Source organism: Fundulus heteroclitus, chromosome 11 (assembly GCF_011125445.2).
Source record: "Fundulus heteroclitus isolate FHET01 chromosome 11, MU-UCD_Fhet_4.1, whole genome shotgun sequence".
Classification (NCBI taxonomy): Eukaryota; Metazoa; Chordata; class Actinopteri; order Cyprinodontiformes; family Fundulidae; genus Fundulus; species Fundulus heteroclitus.
In genome coordinates, this window is record NC_046371.1 from 10,474,663 (window position 1) to 10,497,401 (window position 22,739).

Below are 22,739 nucleotides of genomic sequence, written 5' to 3' on the forward strand. Positions count from 1 at the left end.
ACAATAAATTTTTCTTTGTTTTTTATCAAGCCCAAAATAATTTGCTAACTGGATGACCATCTTTTGATAAGGCAAATGAGCAAAAACCCTTTTAACACATGCCTTTCTGGCTGAATTTCTGACTAATTTGTTAAATAAAATGATCCTGTGTTGTAGAGCAGGTTGAAAAAATTCACATAATTTTTTGGTTGTTTATTCATTATATATTTATTAATTTTGTGGCCCTCGAGGACTTGATGATTTCGGCCCATGTGCCAAAACGTTTGGACACCCCTGCCCCACAGTGACTGACCTGCAGGCCTCTTTGTGAGGTTTAAGCAGTCTGCGTGGTACACTTTGGGACATCCTGGCTTCTTGCAGGAGACCATTTGTCCTCCGTCTCCACAGCTGAAACACTCGTCCTCTCTCTCTTTGGTCAACACCACCTTCTTCTTCCTCCGGCCGTGGCCTCGCCTCCTCAGCTTGCGGCCCTTGTCTTCCGACGGCGGGTTGTTCTGTTGGCGGAGTTAATCGTGAGTTTTGTACGAATCGCGGCGCGCGGCATCGCATTGCAGCTCACGCTCCTCACCTTGGGCCTGACGCCCAGGAAGCCGCTGCAGTTTGGCGCGCCGCACTTACACACCGTCTTCCCGTTGCCCAGGCACTCCAGGTTATAGTTGAAGGTCAGCTCTGTGCCTGAGGAACGAATGCAAACGACGTTATACTGTTATAACCGTCACGTTTCAATAAAACCAACATTTTTACGTGTCATTTTTACTTTCTTTGTCACTACTTTAGGATTTAAGTAAAGCGGTGGACCTGCAGTGATGTCGACCAGAGCGAACAGCCCCACCCGAGTGTCTCCGCTGACTGTCCACTTCTGCGTCTCACAGTTTGGTTGGCAGCTGTGGTTCATGAAGCGAGCCTCGTTCCCTTTTGGCCCGGCGTCGATTATTCGGTCCTAAAGTACACAAAACGTCGCAGGTGGTAGTTTGTCAGAGGCCATTTAAGCAGGATTAAAAACTGCAGGTTTATCTGATGAAGTACACACTGTACCGGTTGAGGACTTCTTGGTCAAACAATGACATATAGGAGCGTCTTAATTAATCCGAATATCATTGAATAGTGATTTAATTCAGTAATTCAATGCAAACAGTGGAACTCATATTATATAGATTAATTAGGCGCCCGTCTATGCATTGAAAATGCATGGCGGAGGCCTTATACTATGCACCTAATAAGGGTTTCTTTATTTTTTATTTTTATTATTGCTTTTTATTCTTCCGTCACCGTTAATACAGCCCGAACCGTAGGCTGTACCCCCACAAACTATATATCAAAACGTGCATCTCGACGCCGCGAAGTGTGCTATTTGTACTTGACGCCATTTAAAGTTACCGTGGTGACAAAATTAACCAAAAACCACTTCTCAAAACCACTTCCTAGACACAATTGACCTCTCAAAAAAGCAGAGCTAAGCATGGCACTTTTTTTTTACCCTTGAGCAGGTTCGCAACCCGCTCAGGGGTACCCAATATTTTTTTATTTTTTTTACAAGTAACAAATAAATAATTTGAACAACTGATATAAATGAATGAATGATGAAAAAATTGCAACAGCAAGAACTACCCCCGGCCAATACAGCACCACTCACCTGTGGGAAGTGGCACTACACACCATTTGTGTCACATGTTGAGTTCTGGGCCCAGATTTGGTGAGGCTTAGTAACTAAAGGAGGCCGATCTGACACATGGCCTTTGGTGAGCTTTGGTGACATTAAGTATTGGCACCCTTTTTGAGGAACTTCCCAGTACAGGATTTGGACCAAACTAACAGAGTACAATCACCCGGTGATACTGGACACAACCATGTTAGCGGCTAACGCTTAGCATGTTGCTAACCGGAAGTAGCTCTAGGAAGGTCTCACCAACTTCTGCTTCACAGTGTTTGTACTTCCTTTAGTAGTTTGTAATGCCTTTAACATTTTTATTCACATATTTCATTTTTTTATTCTACATTGAACTATTTAATCATGTTTTAATAACACCAATTTTCCATGCTGCTTGGATGCAAACTTTCTCCTGTCGGCTGGTTTTGACAAAGACAAATCCTTTTCACACTCAGAAGATTTGATTTAAAATCCCCAAGTGATAAAAGCCTACGACCAAGGAACTCGGAAGCTTTGCCTTTGACGGTTACGCGCACCACCAGGCGGGCGCCTTCTTCAACTTCTTCAGAAGTTGAACGATTCTAGTTGTTATAGTTATTTCATTACCTCACTGTTGTTCTTTACCTGGTACCACTTTAATGTACAACGTCACACTGCAAAAAGGGAACTAAAATTAAGTAAATTTTTCTCGAAATGAGTGCATTTTTTCTTGATTTGAGCAGTTAAATAAGATTATTTGCCAATGGAATAAGATTTTTGCACTTAAAGTAGGAACAATTCATCTCCATCATCATTTTCCAAGTGCAGAATACCTAATTATCTTATTTTAGGGGTAGACCTACTAATCCCATTGGCAAATAGTCTTATTTAGCTGCTCAAATCAATGAAAAATAGACTAATTTCTAGAAGATTTTACTTACTTTTAGTTACCTTTTTGCAGTCCAAACCCATATATGTATATAAGTCACCTTAAATGTACATAAGTCATCTTAAATCTCTGCTTTATTTATTTATTTTTTCCGATCCACTGTATATATGTGGACACACTGTAAATACCTTATGCACCTTTTCCTTTTTTTGGCACCTTTTGATTATTAAGCCGATGTGACACGTGAATTTCACCACTTTGAGATCAATAAAGTCTATCTTATCTTATCTTAATTACACACACACACAGAGGGATATATTACAGGTATTTAACTCTGTTATGCTTGATGATCAGAGCTTATAGTTAAACGCAAAGATTACATAAAACCAATTAAAAAAAGCCTTTTTATTACAGAGATGTCAGCCAGCTGAAAAATATATCCATGTGCTCCACAGGATGTGCCATCAGTACTTGGTTGGGGCTCCTTTTGCATGAATTGGTGCAACAATGCTGGGCTGTTAATGAAGGCAACCTTCAGCTCCACATTTGTTGGGTTTACGTCAGGCCAGTTTGCGGGCCAATCAAGCACAGCGGATGCACTGCAAAAAGGGGAACTCAAAGTAAGTAAAATCTTCTTGAAATTTGCATATTTTTCCTTGATTTAAGCAGGTAAATAACACTATTTTCCAATGGAATAAGATTTTCGCACTTAAAATAGGAACAATTCATCTCCATCAACTTATTTCAAATGTATCTAATTATCTTATTTTAGAGGTAAAAATACTCATTCCATTGGCAAATAGTCTTATTTAACTGCTCAGATGAAGGAAAAATACTAATTTTCAGGAAGATTTTACTTACTTTTAGTTCCCTTTCTGCAGAGTGAAACAGCTGTAGCTACAGCCTCAGTCCACATCTTGTGAGTCTCCACTAAACCTTTAAATGGGCTCCTCTTAGGCCTTATCTCTCCTTATTGTGGCGATGGACTGAAAACAAGAGTTAACCGAGGAACCGCAGTACATACTTGGTCAGAGTTTTACACAATGTGCAACTCGACATTCACTGTCGGTCTAACATGAGCATCAAATAAATTGCCAGTAAACGTCTAAATGATTTGGAGCAGGATTTAACCAAATGTTGTCAGATTAGACCACGGCATCACCTGGACTAGCATTAGTGACTCCAGGAATTAAAACTACACTGTGCACTGCAAAAACAGAACTGAAAATAGGTAAAAGTTTCTTGAAATTAGTGCATTTGTCCGTGATTTGAGCAGGTAAATAAGACTATCTGGCAATAGAATGAGTATTTTGACCCCTAATATAAGACAATTAGATATAATGCACTTGAAATAAGATGATGGTGATGACTTCTTCCTATTTTAAGTGCAAAAATCTTATTCCACTGGTAAATAATCTTATTTACCTGCTCAAATCAAGGATAAATGCACTCATTTCAAGAAAATTGTAGTTATTTTTAGTTCCGTTTTTTGCACTGTGATGCTTAAGGTGACAAACATTTGATTTATTGAATTTAGTCAAATAAAAGAAACAAATCTCCCCCCCACACACACACACACTCTTCGTGTTGTGCTCTTCCTTCTAAGTTTTCCACGTTAGTGAGAACTTTTAGTGTCTTTCACCATACTTTATAACACTGAAAGGTAAAATAGTGCAGTATCAGCGTAAAGCTTTGGTGTTAATGGGTGGTGTCGGGGTGAAATACCTTGTCTAGAGTTAACATGTAGAAGTTACAGATGTCGTTCTCCTGGGCGTGTCTGATCCTCGACCTGCACTCCTCCTCGCCAATCACCTCGCCGACGTATTCGGTCACAAACTGACCCTGAGAGGAATCCGGGATGAAGATTTTATCAACAACCTACTGGCTTCAGCAGTCAGCAGCAGCAGCCTCACAAACCCAGGCAGACTTACCTTCTTGATATCGTGGACACAGCGGAGGCCCCAACCTCGAGAGAGAGTCCTGAAGATCTCCACCTGGCTGTACTGGCGCTTGGTGAACGCCTGGTTGAGGCATCTCTCGCCGGCTGGGCAAACCTAAAAGTATATTTAAAGACTTAAAAATCGAATCAATAAAGAAGGGAAAATACTAGTCTGTGCTGTATTTATTGTATCCAAAATGGAAGTGAGGTTAATTCCCTTAAACTAAAGGGGAAATGTGTTTGTGATGGAGGCGTGTCGGTACCTGAGGGTGGCATTCGTACAGCAACATGCGGTTGATGCACTCAGAGTCCATCCCACACGGACTCTCGTCTGTCGCCTTGCAGTTGCAGCGGGGGATCTCTGATAGGTCGGCAGTAAAGATCTGAACTTTTCCTATTGGACGATTCACCTTCACAAGTCAGACGTGGAACGTTAATCACAAAAGCTCCTGAAGCTGTTATCTAATTAGTGAGCTTGTGTGTATTACAGTGTTTATGTTCTGTGACATGGTTCTAATGTTCTTGTTCAAATACTTGAATTCAGTAGATCCAAAAACTTAAGACTTAGACAACTTTATTGTCGTTTTGTATGTACAGAGTGCATACAAAATGAAATTGCATTGCATACAGCTTACGACAGTGTAATGAGATTGCAGGTGGAATAAGGCAACATTACAATATAAAGTGCAGCGGTGATCAGAATGTAACAATGCAGGAGAAAAAACTGTGTGCAGCAGAATGTTCAACCATGTTTATGTGCAAAAATAATGGTGCAAAAAGGCATTTGCATGAAAAGGTTCAGTGCAGTGCAAAATAATACGGTGCAAAAATGCAGTAAACTTTTAGTTGTGTACCATTTAAATAAGTTATAAAAGTTTTGCAACGTTGGTAGTAGGGCTGAACAATTTTGGAAAATAATCTAATTGTGATTTTTTTTCTAAATATTGCGATTTAATGCGATTTTTTTTTCCAGTTTAATTTATCATGTCTTTTTAAACATATACAAACAACAAATCATTTTGTTTCCTTGCTGTGCAGATTAGTTTCTAAAAGACCCGCAGCATCTAAACTCAGAGCAGAAATGATTGTGTTCTGCCTACAATATATTTCAACCAAAATTGCAATTTTGACTTTTCTCTGCATTAACCACAAGCAACAAAAATGGCCTCTAAATAAAGATGTTTGTAAACAAGGACTATTTAAAACAAGAACTTTTAATGTTTCTATTAATCAGAATATTATTCAAGAGAACAGCTTTTAATTTAATTGGACATCAATCCTTGTTGAACATAAAGTGCAACCAACAAGCAAGTCTATGTATTAAACTGATTGACCAGTACTTAATGCTATGTATGATTATATAAACTCTAAAACAAGTAATAAAGTTAGATTATCTCACTGCTGCAGCTGTCTTCCCTTCCATGTGGAGGCAAACCCACTTTAAACATTTTACCAACACCTAATGGACGTTTCTAATTCCCTGATTGTTACATAGCCAAAAATTGCAGACTCTGCGATTTGGAAATTGTGTTTTTTTAAATCGCGATTATATTGAAAATGCGATTAATTGTTCAGCCCTAGTTGGTAGTGCCAAAAAGGAAATACCTATTAGATCCTTTACATATAAGTCATTACTTTGGGGTTCATCCTTGGTAAACTGAACACAAACATTTTCATATCATAAAGTAAAATAAAGCAGGACCAACCTGTCGTCGCAGACAGGATTTGACACTTATAAGCCAGCTAATATCATCTATATATATTTTTTTACCCAGTTTAAGAGTAAAATTATGATGATTACAAAATGTATTTTATTCAACAAAATAACTAATGCTTTAAATGGTTGTTATTTTATTCCAACAAAGGGAATAACAGTGTTTCCTGTTTTAAATAAAAAAATAGAAAATGCTTTAAATTTAGTTTAAAGTTGTTTTGAGAAAACAGTGTTATGTTTTTCCTCAAGGTTATCAAACTATTTTTTTAACTAATAATGCTGTGCTGCTGACTGCCACTGAAAGGCATGGAAATAACTTTTTTCTGACCTTAATATGTTTGTATGGTGGTGGCTTTCTGTCGTTCTTCTTGTCCTCTTGAAGCTGCCGAAGCTCCTTCTCTGCCTGTAGCTCACGGAATCGCAGGGCGGCCTCCTCCAAAGCTGCCGACGGACATCAAACGAGACTCAACCTCTCATAAATCCAACAAACATAAACACCGAACAGGAGCGGGTTTTCAGAATCTGTGCAGTCTTACCTTTCTTGTATGTGGCATCGACACCTTTGCCCATCTTCTCTTTGCTGTTTGCATCGACATCCATGTACGGGAAGACCCTGGCCTGGTAGGTCCACAGGTAGTCGTTGGAGCCAAAGAAGTGCACTGGGAACTCGCCGACATCGTGCCTCATCCGCTGGATGTTCCCCGGGATGGTTTTGGGATGGCTGACCTCTGCCGGCCACCACCTCAAGTGAGAGAGCACAGGAGGGAGAAGAACATTAACAATATACCTCTGAGAAACGTTCCTCAGAGTTTCTGGTCCATATTCACATGATATGGACCTCCTGTTCCTCCGCATCCCAAAGGCGCTCTGTTGGATTGAGATCTTGCACTGCAAAAATAGAGCTAAAAACAAGGAAAATTTTCTTGAAATTAATGCATTTGCCCTTGATTTGAGCAGGTACATAAGACTATTTGCCAATGGATTAAGATTTTAGCACTTAAAATAGGAACAATTCATCTCCATCATCTTATTTCAAGTGCAGCATATCTAATTATCTTATTTTAAGGGTAAAAATACTCATTCCATTGGCAAATAATCTTAATTACCTGCTCAAATCAAGGGTAAATACAATCATTTCAGGAACATTTTACTTATTTTTAGTTCTCTTTTTGCAGTGTGTAAATGTGGGGGCCACTGGAGAACAGTGAACTCGTTGTCATCTCCAATAAACCGGTTTGAGATGAAAGAAAACATTCCCCGCACCGATCTGTCCGAACAGTTCATACAAGGCAGGACGGATCGCTGCTCTGATGCCGTTTCTGCCTAATTTCGACCCTACCATCTGAATGTTGCAGCTGAAATCCGATCTGTTGTTCAATCTCGGTGATCCTGTGCAATTTCCCTAAGTTTTGGTGTTCTTACCTGAAAGGAGTGACACCAGGCGTGGTCTTTAGCTGCTGTGTCTCCTTCTGCTACCATGTTTGATGCGTTTTGTGATCAGGGATGGACGCTACACTGCAAAAATAGAGCTAAAAATAACAACATTTTTCTTGAAATTTAAGTATTTTTCCTTGATTTGGGCAGGTAAATAGGACTATTTGCCAATGGAATAAGATTTGTGCACTTAAAATAGGAACAATTCATCTCCATCGTCTTATTTTAAGTGCAGGATGTCTAATTATCTTATTTTAAGGGTCAAAATACTCATTCCATTGGCAGATAATCTTATTTACCTGCTCATATCAAGGAAAAATACCCAATTCAAGAAGATTTTCTTATTTTTAGTTCTCCTTTTGCAGTGTGAAAGGAACTCATACACTGCAAAAACAGAACTAGAAATAAGTAAATGTTCTTAAAATGTGTGTATTTTTCCTTGATTTGAGCAGGAAAATAAGACTATTTGCCAATGGAATAAGATTTTTGCACTTAAAATAGGAACAATTCATCTCCATCGTCTTATTTTAAGTGCAGTATGTCTAATTATCTTATTTTAAGGGTCAAAATACTCATTCAATTGGCAAAGAATCTTATTTACCTGCTCAAATAAAGGGCAAACACATTATTTTCAGGAAAATTTTACTTATTTTTAGTTCTCTTTTTGCCTGGTACTTTGGTTGTAGCAGATTCTTTCTTGAGCTACCGCAGTCTGGCCATTTTACTGTGACCCCAACAGGGCATTCTCATCCTGGTTTATGATGGATATTTTCTTTCTTTTAGACCATTCTCTGTAAAACAGGCTGTGCATGAAAATCCCTGCACATCAACATTGTTTGAAGTAATGAAACCAGACCTGACAGCCAAGACCATGCTGTTTTCAAAGTGACTTAAATCCTAATTTTTTCCTCATTCTGATGCTCGATTTGAACTTCAGCAAGTCTAAACATCTAAATGAAAAGAGCTGCTGCCTTTTGACCTTGTGGAAATAACCAATTAAACAGGTGTACCTAATAGAGTGTCTGGTGAATGTATAGCCACTCACCTATGTTCCAAAAAAACATACAAGCTCTAAAAAAAACCAATTAAAAAAACCTTCAAAAATACACCCCTATGGGACAATTTGTTGTCCAAAAAGAGAAACTCGTTAAAAGTTAAAAGCACTAAAGCAAAGGGAAAGGTCATAAATGTGCAAAACACACAACTGCAACCCCAAAAACCCACAAATATTGAGAAGATTTGAGCCGTTCTGGGCCGTCACCAACCTGTAGCGGCCGACCTTCACCCACAGGATGTCCTTGTAGCGAGGTTTTTTCCCAGCCTTGCAGTCATTGCAGAACCAGCTGCCTTTGGGCATCTCAATGTTCAGACACTCTCTGTGAAACGCCGCCGGACAAGACTCGCAGCACAGAAGGCTTCCTCCTGTAGCACGGAAAGAAAAACAGAAAAACAGAAAAAACCTTTTCACACACAGGTTTTGGTTTGAAGGGTGAGGCGGCTTCTCTATTCTGCACATCACAGACTGGTGACTAGAGTTTGGTTTTAAATTATTCTGCCTACTGCTTCATATAACTGTCACTGCAAGACCGGGATAAAAGCTCGGTCCAACTCCATGCAGAAAAATAAAATCTTTAAGGTCACTTGATGCAAAATCATGAAAAATACCGTGATCCAAATTTATGGGGTTGAAAAAACTATTAGAGGGTGTGGACTTCAGTTAGCTACAGTTATACCATTTTCTAATTTAAACCACATTTTAATATACTGCAAAAGGGAACTAAAAAGTAGGTACAATTTTCTTGAAATTTGTGTATTTTTTCTTGATTTGAGCAGGTAAATAGGATTATTTGCCAATGGAATAAGGTTTTCGCGTTTAAAATAAGAACAATTCATCTTATTCATCATCTTATTTCAAGTGCAGGATGTCTAATTATCTCATTTTAGGGGGAAATATATTCATTCCATTGGCAAATAGTCTTATTTACCTGCTCAAATCAAGCACAAATACACATTTCAAGAAAATTTTACTTACTTTTAGTTCCATTTTTGCAGTGTATATTATTTTGGGAGTTAGGGAACAGAAAGAAGGCAAGAACTAAACTTTACATTATAATGTGAAAAAACAGAAAATAGATCAGATGGAGGGACATAAAGGCAGCAGATGTTAGTAGGTGGTGATGATTGAGGTTTTCTGTTTTTTTTAACAGTACAACAGTGCGGGTATTTTGCCCCCACTATACTGCAAAATGCGTCACATAATATCTTACGACAAATAGTAAAATATATCATCACATTTAAACAATACAAGGTTAAAAATAAATAAAAATAAAGCAAATGAACCAGCAACACACACGTTGTCCGTCAAAAATACGTTACAGGAGAAAGAAGCAAAACTAAAATTAATGGAACTTTTAATTATTTAGTGAAATACTTTTTCAACTTCTTTCTGTTCTGTTTCCAGCAATTTGGGAAATTAAAACAATTGTTAGGCATGACAAATTAGAGCAAATCAGCCATTTAACATTTAAATACCACATGACGCTCTAGGTTTTGCTAAATCCAATTTTTGCATTTAAAAACAAAGCCTATAAATAATCAAAATCCCTCATTACAGAAAAATAACAGAAAATAGAATAAAAAACAGTTTAAAGAAAATGAAATGCCGAGTGAAAATGCCTTGTGACATTAGTTTTACCAAATTAAATCAAATTAAACAAAAAATCCAAAAAGCTTGGGAAATACAATAAAGGAATACAGTAGTTACGTCAGAACAATTAATTAAATTTAACTTATTAATTCAAAGAATGGTAACAAAAAAAGAATAAAAATAAAGTTTCTGACTAAAAATGTAATAATGTTAAACATAAAAATCTAAAAAAAAAATTTAAAACAGATTATGATATAAAATAGGGCTGGACAATATAGAAAAAAAGCATATCGATAAAAAAAATGCATATTGAGCGATATCGATAATTATTGAAAATATTTAAAACCATAATTTTATGTGCAGCTCTGCCTGGACATTTTATGATATTGCTAAATGATTTAATTTTAATAAAGAACACAAACACAGAATTCCAATTAAATCTTTATTTAACCAACTTTATAAACCATAACAGAATTTTTTTTTTAAGAAAAATAACTTAAGAGACCTGAGTTATGTTATTAAATACTGACAAAGAATAAACTAAAGTGACCAGTAAAACGACCAAAATAAATATACCAAATAAATAAATAAAATAGGCTATTTAGTAGGGCTGAAAGATTTTGGAAAATAATCTAATTGCGATTTTTTTTTTCTTAAAATTGCGATTTAATACGATTTTTTTCCAGTTTAATTTATCATGTCTTTTTAAACATATACAAACAACAAATCATTTTGTTTCCTCGCTGTGCAGATTAGGTGCTAAAAGACCCGCAGCATCTAAACTCAGAGCAGTAATGATTGCGTTCTGCCTACAATATATTTCAACCAAAATTGCAATTTTGACTTTTCTCTGCATTAACCACAAGCAACAAAAATGGCCTCTAAATTAAGATGTTTTTAAACAAGGTTATTTTAAACATGAACTTTTAATGTTTCTATTGATCAGAATATTATTCAAGAGAACAGCTTTTAATTTAATTGGACATCAATCCTTGTTGAACATAAAGTGAAACCAACAAACAAGTCTATGTATTAAACTGATTGACCAGAACTTAATGCTATGTATGATTATACAAACTCTAAAACAAGTAATAAAATTAGATTATCTCACTGCTGCAACTGTCTTCCCTTCCATGTGGAGGCAAACCCACTTTAAACATTTTACCGACACCTAATGGACGTGAATAATTCACTAATTGTTACATAGCCAAAAATTGCAGACCTCTGCGATTTGGAAATTGCGTTTTTTTAAATCACGATTATATTGAAAATGCGATTAATTGTTCAGCCCTACTATTTAGGTGGGAATAGTACAGTAGTTACTCCTCAGGTTTCATAATTGAGAGGCTGACGCAGGACGCAGATTGCAGCTCATTTGCCTGGGTCTGCGATTACGATTGGTCGAGAGGAAGAAGTGACTGTAGCATCAACTAATAAGATAAGGAAGGAAGGAAGGAAGGAAGGAAAACTGTCTATCGAACTTTAATCGACCCTATTTTTTCCTATCGCGCCACACGTCTATTATTGAATTATCGTCCAGCCCTAATCTAAAATGAAAGTAAAAAACGGAATAAGCAATCAGAGCTAAGTTGTACCTTCGGTGCAGACAAAGCACCAGCTGACGTTGACGTGTTCGTGGTTCTTGACGCCGCGGCGCGGGGCGAAGTGGTTCGGGCAGATGATGCTGTTGTTGGAGAGCACAACGCTGCCCGCCGCCATGCACAGGTCCGTGGCGTGATAGGCCACCGGGCAGCGAACGCATCGCACCAGACGGCCTGCGGAGAAACACGGGCGATCAGAGCAGGGCGATCAGAGCAGGGCCGCAGCCTGGAGCGTCACCCGGGCCTTCAATCTCCGTTTACCCTTGGAGATGGACGAGCTGTTGGGGCTGGCGATGAAGCAGGTCAGGCAGACGTGGATGGAGCAGCGGAAACTTCGGTTCACCGGCGCCGTCGGAGCGTAGTTTGCGATACACTCGCCGTGGTAAAACTTGCCACACACAGGAATCATGCAGCGGCGCACGTCTTGGCTGCGCTTTTTACACACAAAGCAGGTGTGGACCCCTGAACAGGACGGAAAGAAGGTCGGTAAATCAATGTGAAATGGGACTAGAAGTCACACCATCAGCTCGAGCAACAAGGAAAGCAAAACTGCACTGAAACTGTCGCTTCATGCATGCTCAGTATGAGGGATTGCTGCAAAGCCATCAGCAATGCAGACGACTGTCCCTGTGGCTCTACGCTCTTTCAGGAGTGAATGCTGCTTGTGAAGACTTTGATGCAATCAACTGGTTCCCTTAGAGAGGAAATTTTTGACCAATCTGTATAATCTGATTGAATTTGACTTTGTAAAGTGCCTTGAGATGACATGTTTCATGAATTGGCGCTATATAAATAAAACTGAATTGAATTGAAGATAAAGAGCATATTTCCCTGAGTGTTTCAGAGCAAGTATTTTCTGGAGCCCGGGTGAAATGGTTTATGGTGGACAAGTCCTAAATCTGATTATAATCTTTTTAGATTATAAATGTCCAGCTAATCTTTAAGCGATGTTTTATATTAGGAGTTTCAGATGGAAACTTGATGAAAGTTAGACATTAGCTGACCAAATTAGCGTTTTAATATCCTCCAAGGTTTTTACACCACTGCTGTTCAACTATTTAGCTGCAGAAGGTTTTTATATTGTAAATTATCCAGAAGCCTGTTGATTTAATCTACTCTCATGCCAAAAATTAATCACGACATGGATAATTTATACGCCAAACTGGATGCAGTGTTGGATAGTTTTACAAAATGGGCACGTTTAAACCCCTCGTCACAAACTCCTCACATAAAATACTGCAGAGAAGATGAAATCAGCATCTGTGTCCCTCAGGTTTGATTTCAACATGACTAAATTAGTGTCAGTGTGATGCTCTGAGCCTCCTTTGACCCCTGTTCCCCAAAATTTCCCTAATTTGGCGGCGTATAAATATAAAACAAAAGTGACATTTTTGATATTATTATGAATTTATTTGTGTCATTCGGTTAACGGTGATTGTAAAATGCTGTTTTTAATTCCGTACTACACCAGGGGTATGTTTTTAGCCCTCTGCTCTGTAGCACTTTGACATGTCTTTGAAATGTAAAGTGCATTTTAAATTAAACATATTATTATTATTATTATAATTATACTGACTGAGAACTGAACATATCCAACACTCCATGTCCCCTACTGGCTCTAGGTGGTCAAGAGCAGGGACGTGCAGAGGGGGGGGCGGAGGGGGCTTGAGCACCTGCCCCTTTGCTCCTTGGTGCCCAAAGTGCCCTTTTGTCAGTTTTTTTTTTTTTTTTTTTTTTTTTTATGTGTGCGTGTTTGTTGGTGTGTGTGTGTGCATGGTGCATGTCCAAAAGAATAATAATAATAATAAAAATACATGATCCACATAACGTACCCTCACTCTGCCCTACTTTTTCTCTCGCAGCTCCCAGCTCCGCTGCCTCACGCTGGCCAGTCTGTCCTGCCCTCAGTGGTCCTGCCCCTTTAAATCTGCAGCACACTTGACTGTGCTCTGTGCTGTTTAACTCCACTGTCATTGGTTATACTGCTTTAAATCCCGCCTTCCCTCTTTCTGATTGGCTGTTTTTTAGTCTGTCCGTCTGCGTGCTTGCTTGGAGCGGAGATTTCAGTTTTACAGTTATCATACAGGAATACTGTGGTTACCACAATTAATACTAGGCTACGGAACTAGTCCCAGTTAAGAAACTAATTATCTGCAGTAAAATAGGTGAAAGCTGCTGAGTGCAGTTCTGTAAAGAAGCAGGCGAGAGAGTTTTGATTTATGGAACTTGAGAAATGTAAGTAACCAGCGTTAGCATCTCAAAATAGCATCTAATTCTGAAGTATAATGCATTTATCAACAGAAACCTAATCTGTTTTATAAAACTAAATATTTTGTGCCAGGCTGGAGTTCTGAAGCCGGCTGGAAAGATGGAAAAGCAAAGACTGTAGACTATTAAAAATTCTGATTCTTAGCCACAGCTGCCTGAAAAAGAAAAGGTGAGGGTTTCCCTTTTACCAATATTTCGTTGCTATTATTGTTTAATTTTTTTGTTGACCCTCTGATGCAGTTCAGGTATAAATAGCAGGTGATATTTCTTTTATATGATATACAACACAACAACACTATATGCTGCCTAAACAACTGCTATATTTTGTTTAGACTTTTACTTATTTATAATAGCGTAATTAGGATTTCACAAAATGATAGTGCTATTTATTTCACTATTTCTACTTCTAGAATTAGAATTACGACAAATACAACCGAGGAACACTATTTACATTGCTTTTATTGTACAAAGATTTCCACACTGTCTATTAGTAAATTAGTGCAAACCAGGGGCGGAGCTAGACATTCTTATCATCAGGGACTTAATCCATAAAATATTACTTCATTACGAGGGTAATTTGGTACACCAAAAAAGTAAAAAGTATTTAATCTGTTGATATTGTCGTAAAATTAATTTAATATAGGCCTTAACATATCTTAAAGTTTTATCTGCTGTTCTTTATTAGTCTTACTAGTATATACCAATAGTATATTGAGTGATGAAATGGACAACCACTCATGAAACAATTCAGTTTTGGTGTCACCAATCTTACTCAAAGTACAGTATTGGGTCCTCCTTGCTCCTTATGTATTAAGATTTACTGCACATTTAAACATCGACAACTCACTATTGTTAGGGAAATAATTTAATTGTCTGAGAAGATGTAGGTAAGGAGAAGCTGTTATCTACTCTTCAGATATATGATGTAAGAAATGTGTTTGGAATGTTGCAGATGGTAAAAATTGATAGGTCTCTGTTGCTGGTAAGTTCAAATGCAAACTTTTTCAAAGTGGGAAAAAAGTCTCAATTCAACGTTCATCAGATCGGGCGCTGCTTTATAATAATAATAGAACTTTATTGATCTCACAATGGAGAAATTCACTTCTGCATCTTTACCCATCCCCTTGGTGAGCAGTGGGCTGCCAGTGTGCGGCGCCAGGGGAGCAATCGGGGTTAAGTGTCTTGCTCAGGGACCCAGAATGGTAGTCTGTGGGAGTTGAACTCAGAACCTCTGGGACCCAAGATCAATGCTCTAACCACTAGGCCACCAGATTAACAAAAAGCATCTAGTGTGTGTCATGCTTATAAAATTTGTATAAATGTAGTAAGAAATACTGCTTTTCTCTTTAGACAGAAGAAACGCGCCCTGACGCTCAAGTCAAGCATAAAGAAATAGGAGCATGCATACTGCGTAGGACCAATGATGTCAGAGCAATGAAGTGTCCCTAGGGTTAAAGTTCAAATCAAAGTTCAAATCAAACCTACGCCCTTGATTCCATGTTACATTCTTTATAGTATGGGTTGGTACATTTCAGCCGGATGTATAGCAAGGTATGTTTCTGTATCGCGTTTTAAATCCGTGCCCCATGTGCCCTCTTTTAACTTTGAGCACCTGCCCCTCCAACGGTCTCTGCACGTCCCTGGTCAAGAGCATCTCCAACAACTCTTTGAAGAGGCCTCTATAACTTTCAACAACATTTAATATAAGATCTGGGCTTAATAAAGTGCTTTTGAAGTTGAATTGAATGTATAAAGGGTTCCTTCTGCATGCAAAGCCCCCATATACTGCTGTTATGTTTAAACCCAGGGTTTTATTTTGAAGGCCACTGTTTGGGCAGCTACGTTAGCATCCTTGCGCGTGCACCGACGGCGGCTCACGATGGAAAGGGAAAGCTGAGACTGATGGAGGTTTTAATAATAGATGGATCTGGAAGTCAGGGCTGCACAATACATCAACATCTGTGTGCATTTTGTTCGTTGTTATTTCCGATCGCCATGAACGCGCACTTTGCCTGCCAGTAAGACGTTCAGCTTGATGGAAGGGGGTCTCACAGAGGTTGGTGCTTGCAGCTCACGCAGGTGAAAGCTGATAAATGTCACAGCGAGTGTCAGAAACAGAAACTTTCCCAATCCAATGCACAAATCTTCCAATTAATAAATGCCATGCAGCTGTAGTCTGTAGTATTTTCTGTCCTGAGGTCAAAGATTAAGTTAATGGAGAACAGACTGCTGTTCTCAGCTTGAATTACCATGATCAGACTAAACATACAAGGAAATACTTTTTTCCTTTCTTTATACTATTGTTTTCCTAAAAGATCATTATTTGCATCAACAGCAGATAGGAAAAAAAACACATTTACAGTTTATTATGAAATGTATTTTTGAAACAACTAATTTCTGCCTATGATACAGCCCTCGAAAAACAAACATAGCAACTCATGTGAACGGTTGGAAAAAGCATTGTCCAGATCCCGGGTTTTGACCTTAACACCATTTACCTAACACTCCCCGTTAGGAGGATGTGTGATGCTGCGGGTCTGTTCAGTAGAAACGAAACAGACCCACCTGACTTGCACTCTGGGCAGACAAACTTCCCTTTTGGCGCCTCGGCAAGAGAGATGCAGGCCAGGTGAAAAGCTCCGCAACACTGACCCTCGCAGAGCAGCAGCTCCCCCGTCTTCTCACACACCTGAAAAAGAAAATTCAAGCTAGAATCAGAGCAGCGGAAAAAAAAAATTTAATAAAAAAAATGCTTTTTTTGTGGTTGGCTTACATTGTCTTTTTGGAACCCATAAATATTCCCATTAAAATAATCTAAAAGAGGCTTTTTAAAGCATTTTTTAAGTCAATCAAGATGTTAGAGTAGCTTGTTTTTCTTGTTTCCAAACATGACATCAAATAAGAGATCCGTTTATTTTGGCTACTCTATAAAAATGGGGAAAACAAGAGAACAAAATCCTTATAAATGGGAAATGGGAACAGGAAAATAGCTAACTATCTAAAGCTGCCTATCTCCTATAGCCAACAACACTTAAAAAGTAAAGAACCCGACGTAATCGTGACGTATTTACGCGTTGCTCAGTGGCAGAAATACGTTGGAAAGCAAAACTGTCGGGGCTCCTTATACAACCTTTCTGTTCGACAAAATAAAAGAGCTCAAAATTTTTTGCTTTACTCATTAAAGTTTCAACCATAATTAGAACTTGATGCAAGTCCAGCCTGGGTGCCAAACGAACTCGTATAATCCTGCTTTGTTTGATTTTTGTTGTTGTTCAGCAAAGACGGAAGTACTTGTTCTTCCTCTGTGTTTTTTTTAGGAGAATTTCATAACTGCGCATGTCAAAGTGGTTCTATTATGAATAAAAACAGGTGCATAAAAACGCACATTATGATCGTATTAATTGCTAGTATCCCCATATAAACGGTACAATCTGATTATTTAATCCGAATACATTTTAATCCAATGGTGAAATTTTGTGCATGTAAACATAGCTAATGAGACCTGAGCTCTCACATCAATCAATCAATCAATCAATCAATCAATCAATCAATCAATCAACCAATCAAATAGTTTGGTCTTCTTGATGGGGTTGTCTATCTACTTCCTTGGAGGCAGGTTAAAGTAAAAGACATTTCACTTTAAATATGAACCGTCATGTTGTGGCTTAAGTACCTAGAACTCTCAAAAAATTCCAAAAAAATAAAATAAAAAACAAAGCAACTGGACTTGTTTTCCGTAGTTGAAGACCTTTCACTTCCTCTCCAGGAAGCTTTCTCAATTCAAAAAGTCTGGAGTAATGATGAGCATCAAGCTTTATACTACTGGCCCAACAAAAGCCTTGTAATGACTTAGATAACATGCAAATTCAACAGAGACAGGTCCACCCCCTTAGTAATGGGCGGTTGTTAAAGCCATTAAGCCAGCAGATTGAACCGAAACTGGTCCACTCCTCTAACTATATATACAAGCTATATAACAAGCTATATAGTAGTATAAAGCTTGGTACTCCACATTACTCCAGACTTTTTGAATTGAGAAAGCTTCCTGGAGAGGAAGCGAAACGTCTTCAACTACGAAAAACAAGTCCAGTTGCTTTGTTTTTTTTCCTTTTTTTTTTTAATGACCATGACCTGGATGACTGAGAATCTCATGTGACAGCTCCATAAGGTCCATATACCTTTTCCAGGAGGCTTACCTGGCACACGTTCTCCTTCATGGAGGCTGGCCCTCCTCGGTCACCTATGATCTTCCTCACAGGTGAAACGGCGTCGTCACACAGCAACAGGTCGTCCTTCAAGGAGGAGAACCTGTGCTCCGGCGCAAACTTCTCATCCTGCAAATGCACCACAAAGAAGTTTCTTTTTTTTTCTTAGTTATCACCTTTAGACAGCGGAGGATTTTACGACCTAAAATAAAGGTGCGCTCACCTCGGACTCTGCGGAGTCCTTGGTGTCCTCCTGGAGGCTGTTGTCGTCCGACTGAGACGCCTCTGCAGGTGTTGTCTCCACCTGTTCAGGTTCGGGCAGGCTGGACGCCGGGGCGGGCGGTGCAGGAGGGGTTTGAGTCTGAATGGAGGGTGCGGGTGTGCAGGTGGTGAGCTCGCAGACTGGTGGGGACGCTGGAAGGGGTTTGGTCTTGGATTTAGAAGGCGGCGGAGGAGAATCTGCGTACAAGACACCAAACGACACAGCAGCCAAAATCCAGTAAATTCTTGCCATTTTTTCATACTCTTTTAATTTTGTTTTTGACAGATTTCTTTAGAAAACCCCATTAAAGAGGGGCTTTAAATCGTTTAAAGGTGTTTTCCTGTAAATACAAACCCTAAAATGTCGTCACGTTTTAACCCTGCAATGTCACCGTTGGGCAAACGCAGCTGAACAAATGCACATATTTACACATACAAGTTCTAATACACAGCGTCCTGCACAATTATTGGCACTTCTGGTAAAGTCCGGTACAAAAGCCTTAGAATAAATTTGCATTGAGACGCCAAGATGGCTGCAGTTCTCTAACGATGAGCTTTTATGTTACCTCCTCTACCATGCTGCTCATTGTGGGTCCTCATTCCGCCCCTTTGCCACACTTCCAGCTGTTTGAAGCCAGGGCAGGACGATAATTCAATAACAATATACATTGATTCACAGAAGTAAATTAATAAAAAGTTAATAGAATAACAGTTTTCCTTTCTTTTGCATTCTAACCTATCATGTAGGTTAATATTACAGTCATTACCTCCTCCCAACCAATCACAACGCAGACCCAGGAACGCTCCGCCCCCTTGAAAGAGTTCAGAGAGCAGGCGTTCTTTTTCTTTTTTTCCTTTTTAAAAACTTTAAAAAAGTTTTGGTGAAAAGTTGGTTGAATGAAGGGTTGTGTTTGAATTCATTGTTTATGTTCTCCGTCTATAAATAGGTCGCTAAGCAACAGCATAAAATGGCCAGGGTTGCACTCAAAATATGTTTTTCAAATTTTTTGATAATTATCTATATCGATCAAGCTGAATTCTGTTTTATCTATGCTTTTTTTTTCTATATCGTCCAGCCCTATTTGAAGCCCTTTTGTTGTTGCTCTGACTGCAGCTGCATTCTTGGAGCCATTTCTGACACATTTGTCCTAATTCAATGGCATGTTCTCCTGCATTTCCCATTTTGAAGAGTGAATCAGAGACGCTGGTCTGTGCCGCGTCATATTTAAAGCCCAGAGAAACAGAACGTCGTGGATTACTAAATAAATTGAGACACGTTGATTCTATTCAGGTAAAATAGAAACAGCTAACATGCTTTGAGTACATTTTATAGAATTTGCTATTAAGAAACTTAAAATAATTTATTATTGTAGGATTTTTTAATCACTGAATGGATCCACTCATATTAACAGTTGGATATTTATAAAATTTTCATTCTGAGATTACACGACTAAATGACAATAAACATATCAAGGTTTTTTAAACCAGGGAAGGACATGGGATTCTGTATAAATGAACATTATTGGACATTACTGACTAACATTTCGTTAAAAGGCATTTCACTGACCTGGCAGAGGTGCAGCATTTGAATTTGTCTTCAGCGCTCTCATCTGAAATAAAACATAAAGATGATCAGAATCAGCTGTGTCGGCCAGGTTTGTGCACAAACAAGGAATCTGACGTTCACACGCTTACAGACATTTAATATAAACGTAAACACTTTAGAGAAGATCAAAAAAGACTGGTTAGGATAGAGCAAATATCTGAGTTCTTGTTCTGATCAGACAGGAAATATCTCAATACAAGAGAAACAATAAAATGCTTCCTGTTTTCTTTCCCTACCAGGTTTTTGTTTTTACTTATAACTGAACTGCATTATTTTGTCTGTGGTGACTTTAGCTCTAAAGCACCAGGCCTCATGTTTCCTTTCTAAAAAAGGGTTTGTTTCTTATTTATTTCTGGTAGCTCTGGTGCCATTTGTGAGGGGAAATTAAAAGTACCTTTAAAACAAAATAAATGTTTTATGTCTTTTGATACAATCTTCTCTAAATTCACTTGAATAATTGAGCTGGTCGGAGCGAGAGACTAAAAGACAAACAGTTCAAATAAGTTGAAATCTTAGAGGAGCAAAGATCTTTTTTTTTTTGCTTACTGCTACTTCAAGGAGTCGTTCTTAATATGTGGGGTTAGTTAATCTAAAATAAACATGAGCTGCTGGAAGACGTCTGACCGGCTTGTGTCACTGGAAGGACCTCAGGTGATGTTTTTGTTTCCACCCTGAAGTGTTGAGTTACAGGGCGGTGAAAGAAAACACACCAGTCATGGTAAAATCCTTTGGGAATATCCGTGATAAGATGTGGGAAGCTAAGAGCAGATGAAGGCTCAGAATCAAGGCTCCGTGTCAAAGATCTGAGGATTTTAATGAGTAGTGCAACGAGTCTACACGTTTCTACCGCGATACAGCAGATATGTGTTGATGTACCTTCTTCTTTGGGACTGTAGATGCCTCGGCCTCCAGACAGTACTCCAGGATCTTCTGAGTGGGCTTCCTCTTCCGCTTCTTTTCAAGCACAGGAGCAACTTCTGTGAGTCAAAGATTAAAAAAGAGACGGTCAGAAAAGGGCTTCTGACCAAATGCAGATCGCAGACCAATCTGCAGGACTGGTGCAACACAAGGCTGAAATGAAATGCAAGAGGAGCATCATTTATTTTATCTAGGTAAACTGATCTACACTCAACCAAGCTCATAGCTCACAAATAAAGTTTAACTCACCCCAAAATCAACTTTTTTTGCAGCTAAACTGTATAAACTAGGCCTTAAGGTGCTAACTTAATGTTACAGGGCATTTCTTTTTTATTTTTACATTTTGCAATATTTGTCTTAAAACCGTCTCAGTGCTGCCCCTTAGGGTTGAATGGTGGGTACTGCAGTTGAACTTTCCCATTGGTTCAAACTGTACATGGTTTTGTAATCTTAGGTATAAAAGCATCTAAGTCAGACATGCGTGCCGAGTCAGACTCTGGAGATGGGATGACGAGCATTGATCCATCATGTTAACCGTTTGTTTCGGCTTTGAATGTGTTAGCCATGTTAGCAACGACGCTGCTAACATCACTTTATCACTTAGAAACTGCGCCCATCCAGTCCTCCACTGCCTCAGTAGCCTCGGCTTCAGGTCATCGCCTTGAACCAGCAGCTCAAACTGATTAGGCTCAGACCCGCTGGACTCCACAAATCCTCCCTCAACCTCAGGTGACGAAAATTTCTCCACATCAAAAGACGAACGGTGGCTAATCCACCAGCGTCACCCTGGTTACTCCATGTCTAAAGACGTCACTTTCCCTCATCCTAACCACAGCCCCCATTCAACCCCTACCCTACTTAGCCCCGCCCCTCAGGGTGCAACTTTGGTGCCATTTTTCTAAAGTTGGTTATTAGGTAAAAGGTGAAGTAATTTTTAATGTTATTTAACAATAAAATGAAGAACGAAGGTGTAACAAAATTCCTCTCTACTGCCGCCATAGTAATTAACAATTACTATAGTAACCTCTGCGCATTGGTGGCGCAGAAGTTATGGAGTTCGTCCTGCAATTGGCGGGTTGCGAGTTTGATCCCCGCTCTGACTGTAGTGTGAAGCGTTTTGGAGTTTGCCAGACTGGTTAAAGCGCTATACAAGTACGAGCCATTTAACAGAGTCTGTGGTAGCCACCGTGTTGTAGAGCACAATTAAAAATATATTTTAGATCACCTGAATATATGCACAGGTTTTGAATGTTTACTGGAGTGCACAGATAAAAAAATCTGTCATTCTTTGTGGGAAACATTCATCAATTAATTTACCATTTACCACATATGTGAGATCAGGCTCAAGGCTCAAGTTCCTCCCTCTCCCCAGTGACTCTCTCCAGCCCGTTATAGGGGATCCCAAGGTTTTCCTGGGCCAGAGGGGATTAACGGTCTTTAATTTCTGGGTCTGCCTCAAACCCTAGCTCAGAACCTGCAACCGTCCAAGCATAACCCTCCCCATGCACGCCATCTCAGACTGGCCAGGAAAAGACGTTCTTAATCTCAATGGGACATTCCTGGTTACTAAAGGTTAAATAAAAATAAAATACTATGCAGGACTAAATTGCCATTGTAAATGTTAAAGTCC

At 38.9% G+C, this 22,739-nt stretch overlaps 1 protein-coding gene across 2 annotated transcripts in view; it reads right to left on the reverse strand.

Annotated features, from left to right (window-relative positions):
• Positions 1-22,739, reverse strand: part of nsd1b (nuclear receptor binding SET domain protein 1b) — a gene marked incomplete at its 5' end in the record, with an annotated part of 31,915 nt that overhangs the window by 3,103 nt on the left and 6,073 nt on the right. For both annotated transcript variants that reach the window (XM_012881445.3, XM_036142841.1), the window contains 16 exon segments: positions 293-494; positions 569-675; positions 799-940; positions 4,242-4,358; positions 4,448-4,570; positions 4,719-4,865; positions 6,498-6,610; positions 6,706-6,911; positions 8,869-9,025; positions 11,846-12,025; positions 12,113-12,313; positions 16,685-16,808; positions 18,316-18,453; positions 18,548-18,783; positions 20,153-20,195; positions 21,068-21,168. In XM_012881445.3, the coding sequence (XP_012736899.3) occupies positions 293-494; positions 569-675; positions 799-940; positions 4,242-4,358; positions 4,448-4,570; positions 4,719-4,865; positions 6,498-6,610; positions 6,706-6,911; positions 8,869-9,025; positions 11,846-12,025; positions 12,113-12,313; positions 16,685-16,808; positions 18,316-18,453; positions 18,548-18,783; positions 20,153-20,195; positions 21,068-21,168 (2,337 nt within the window).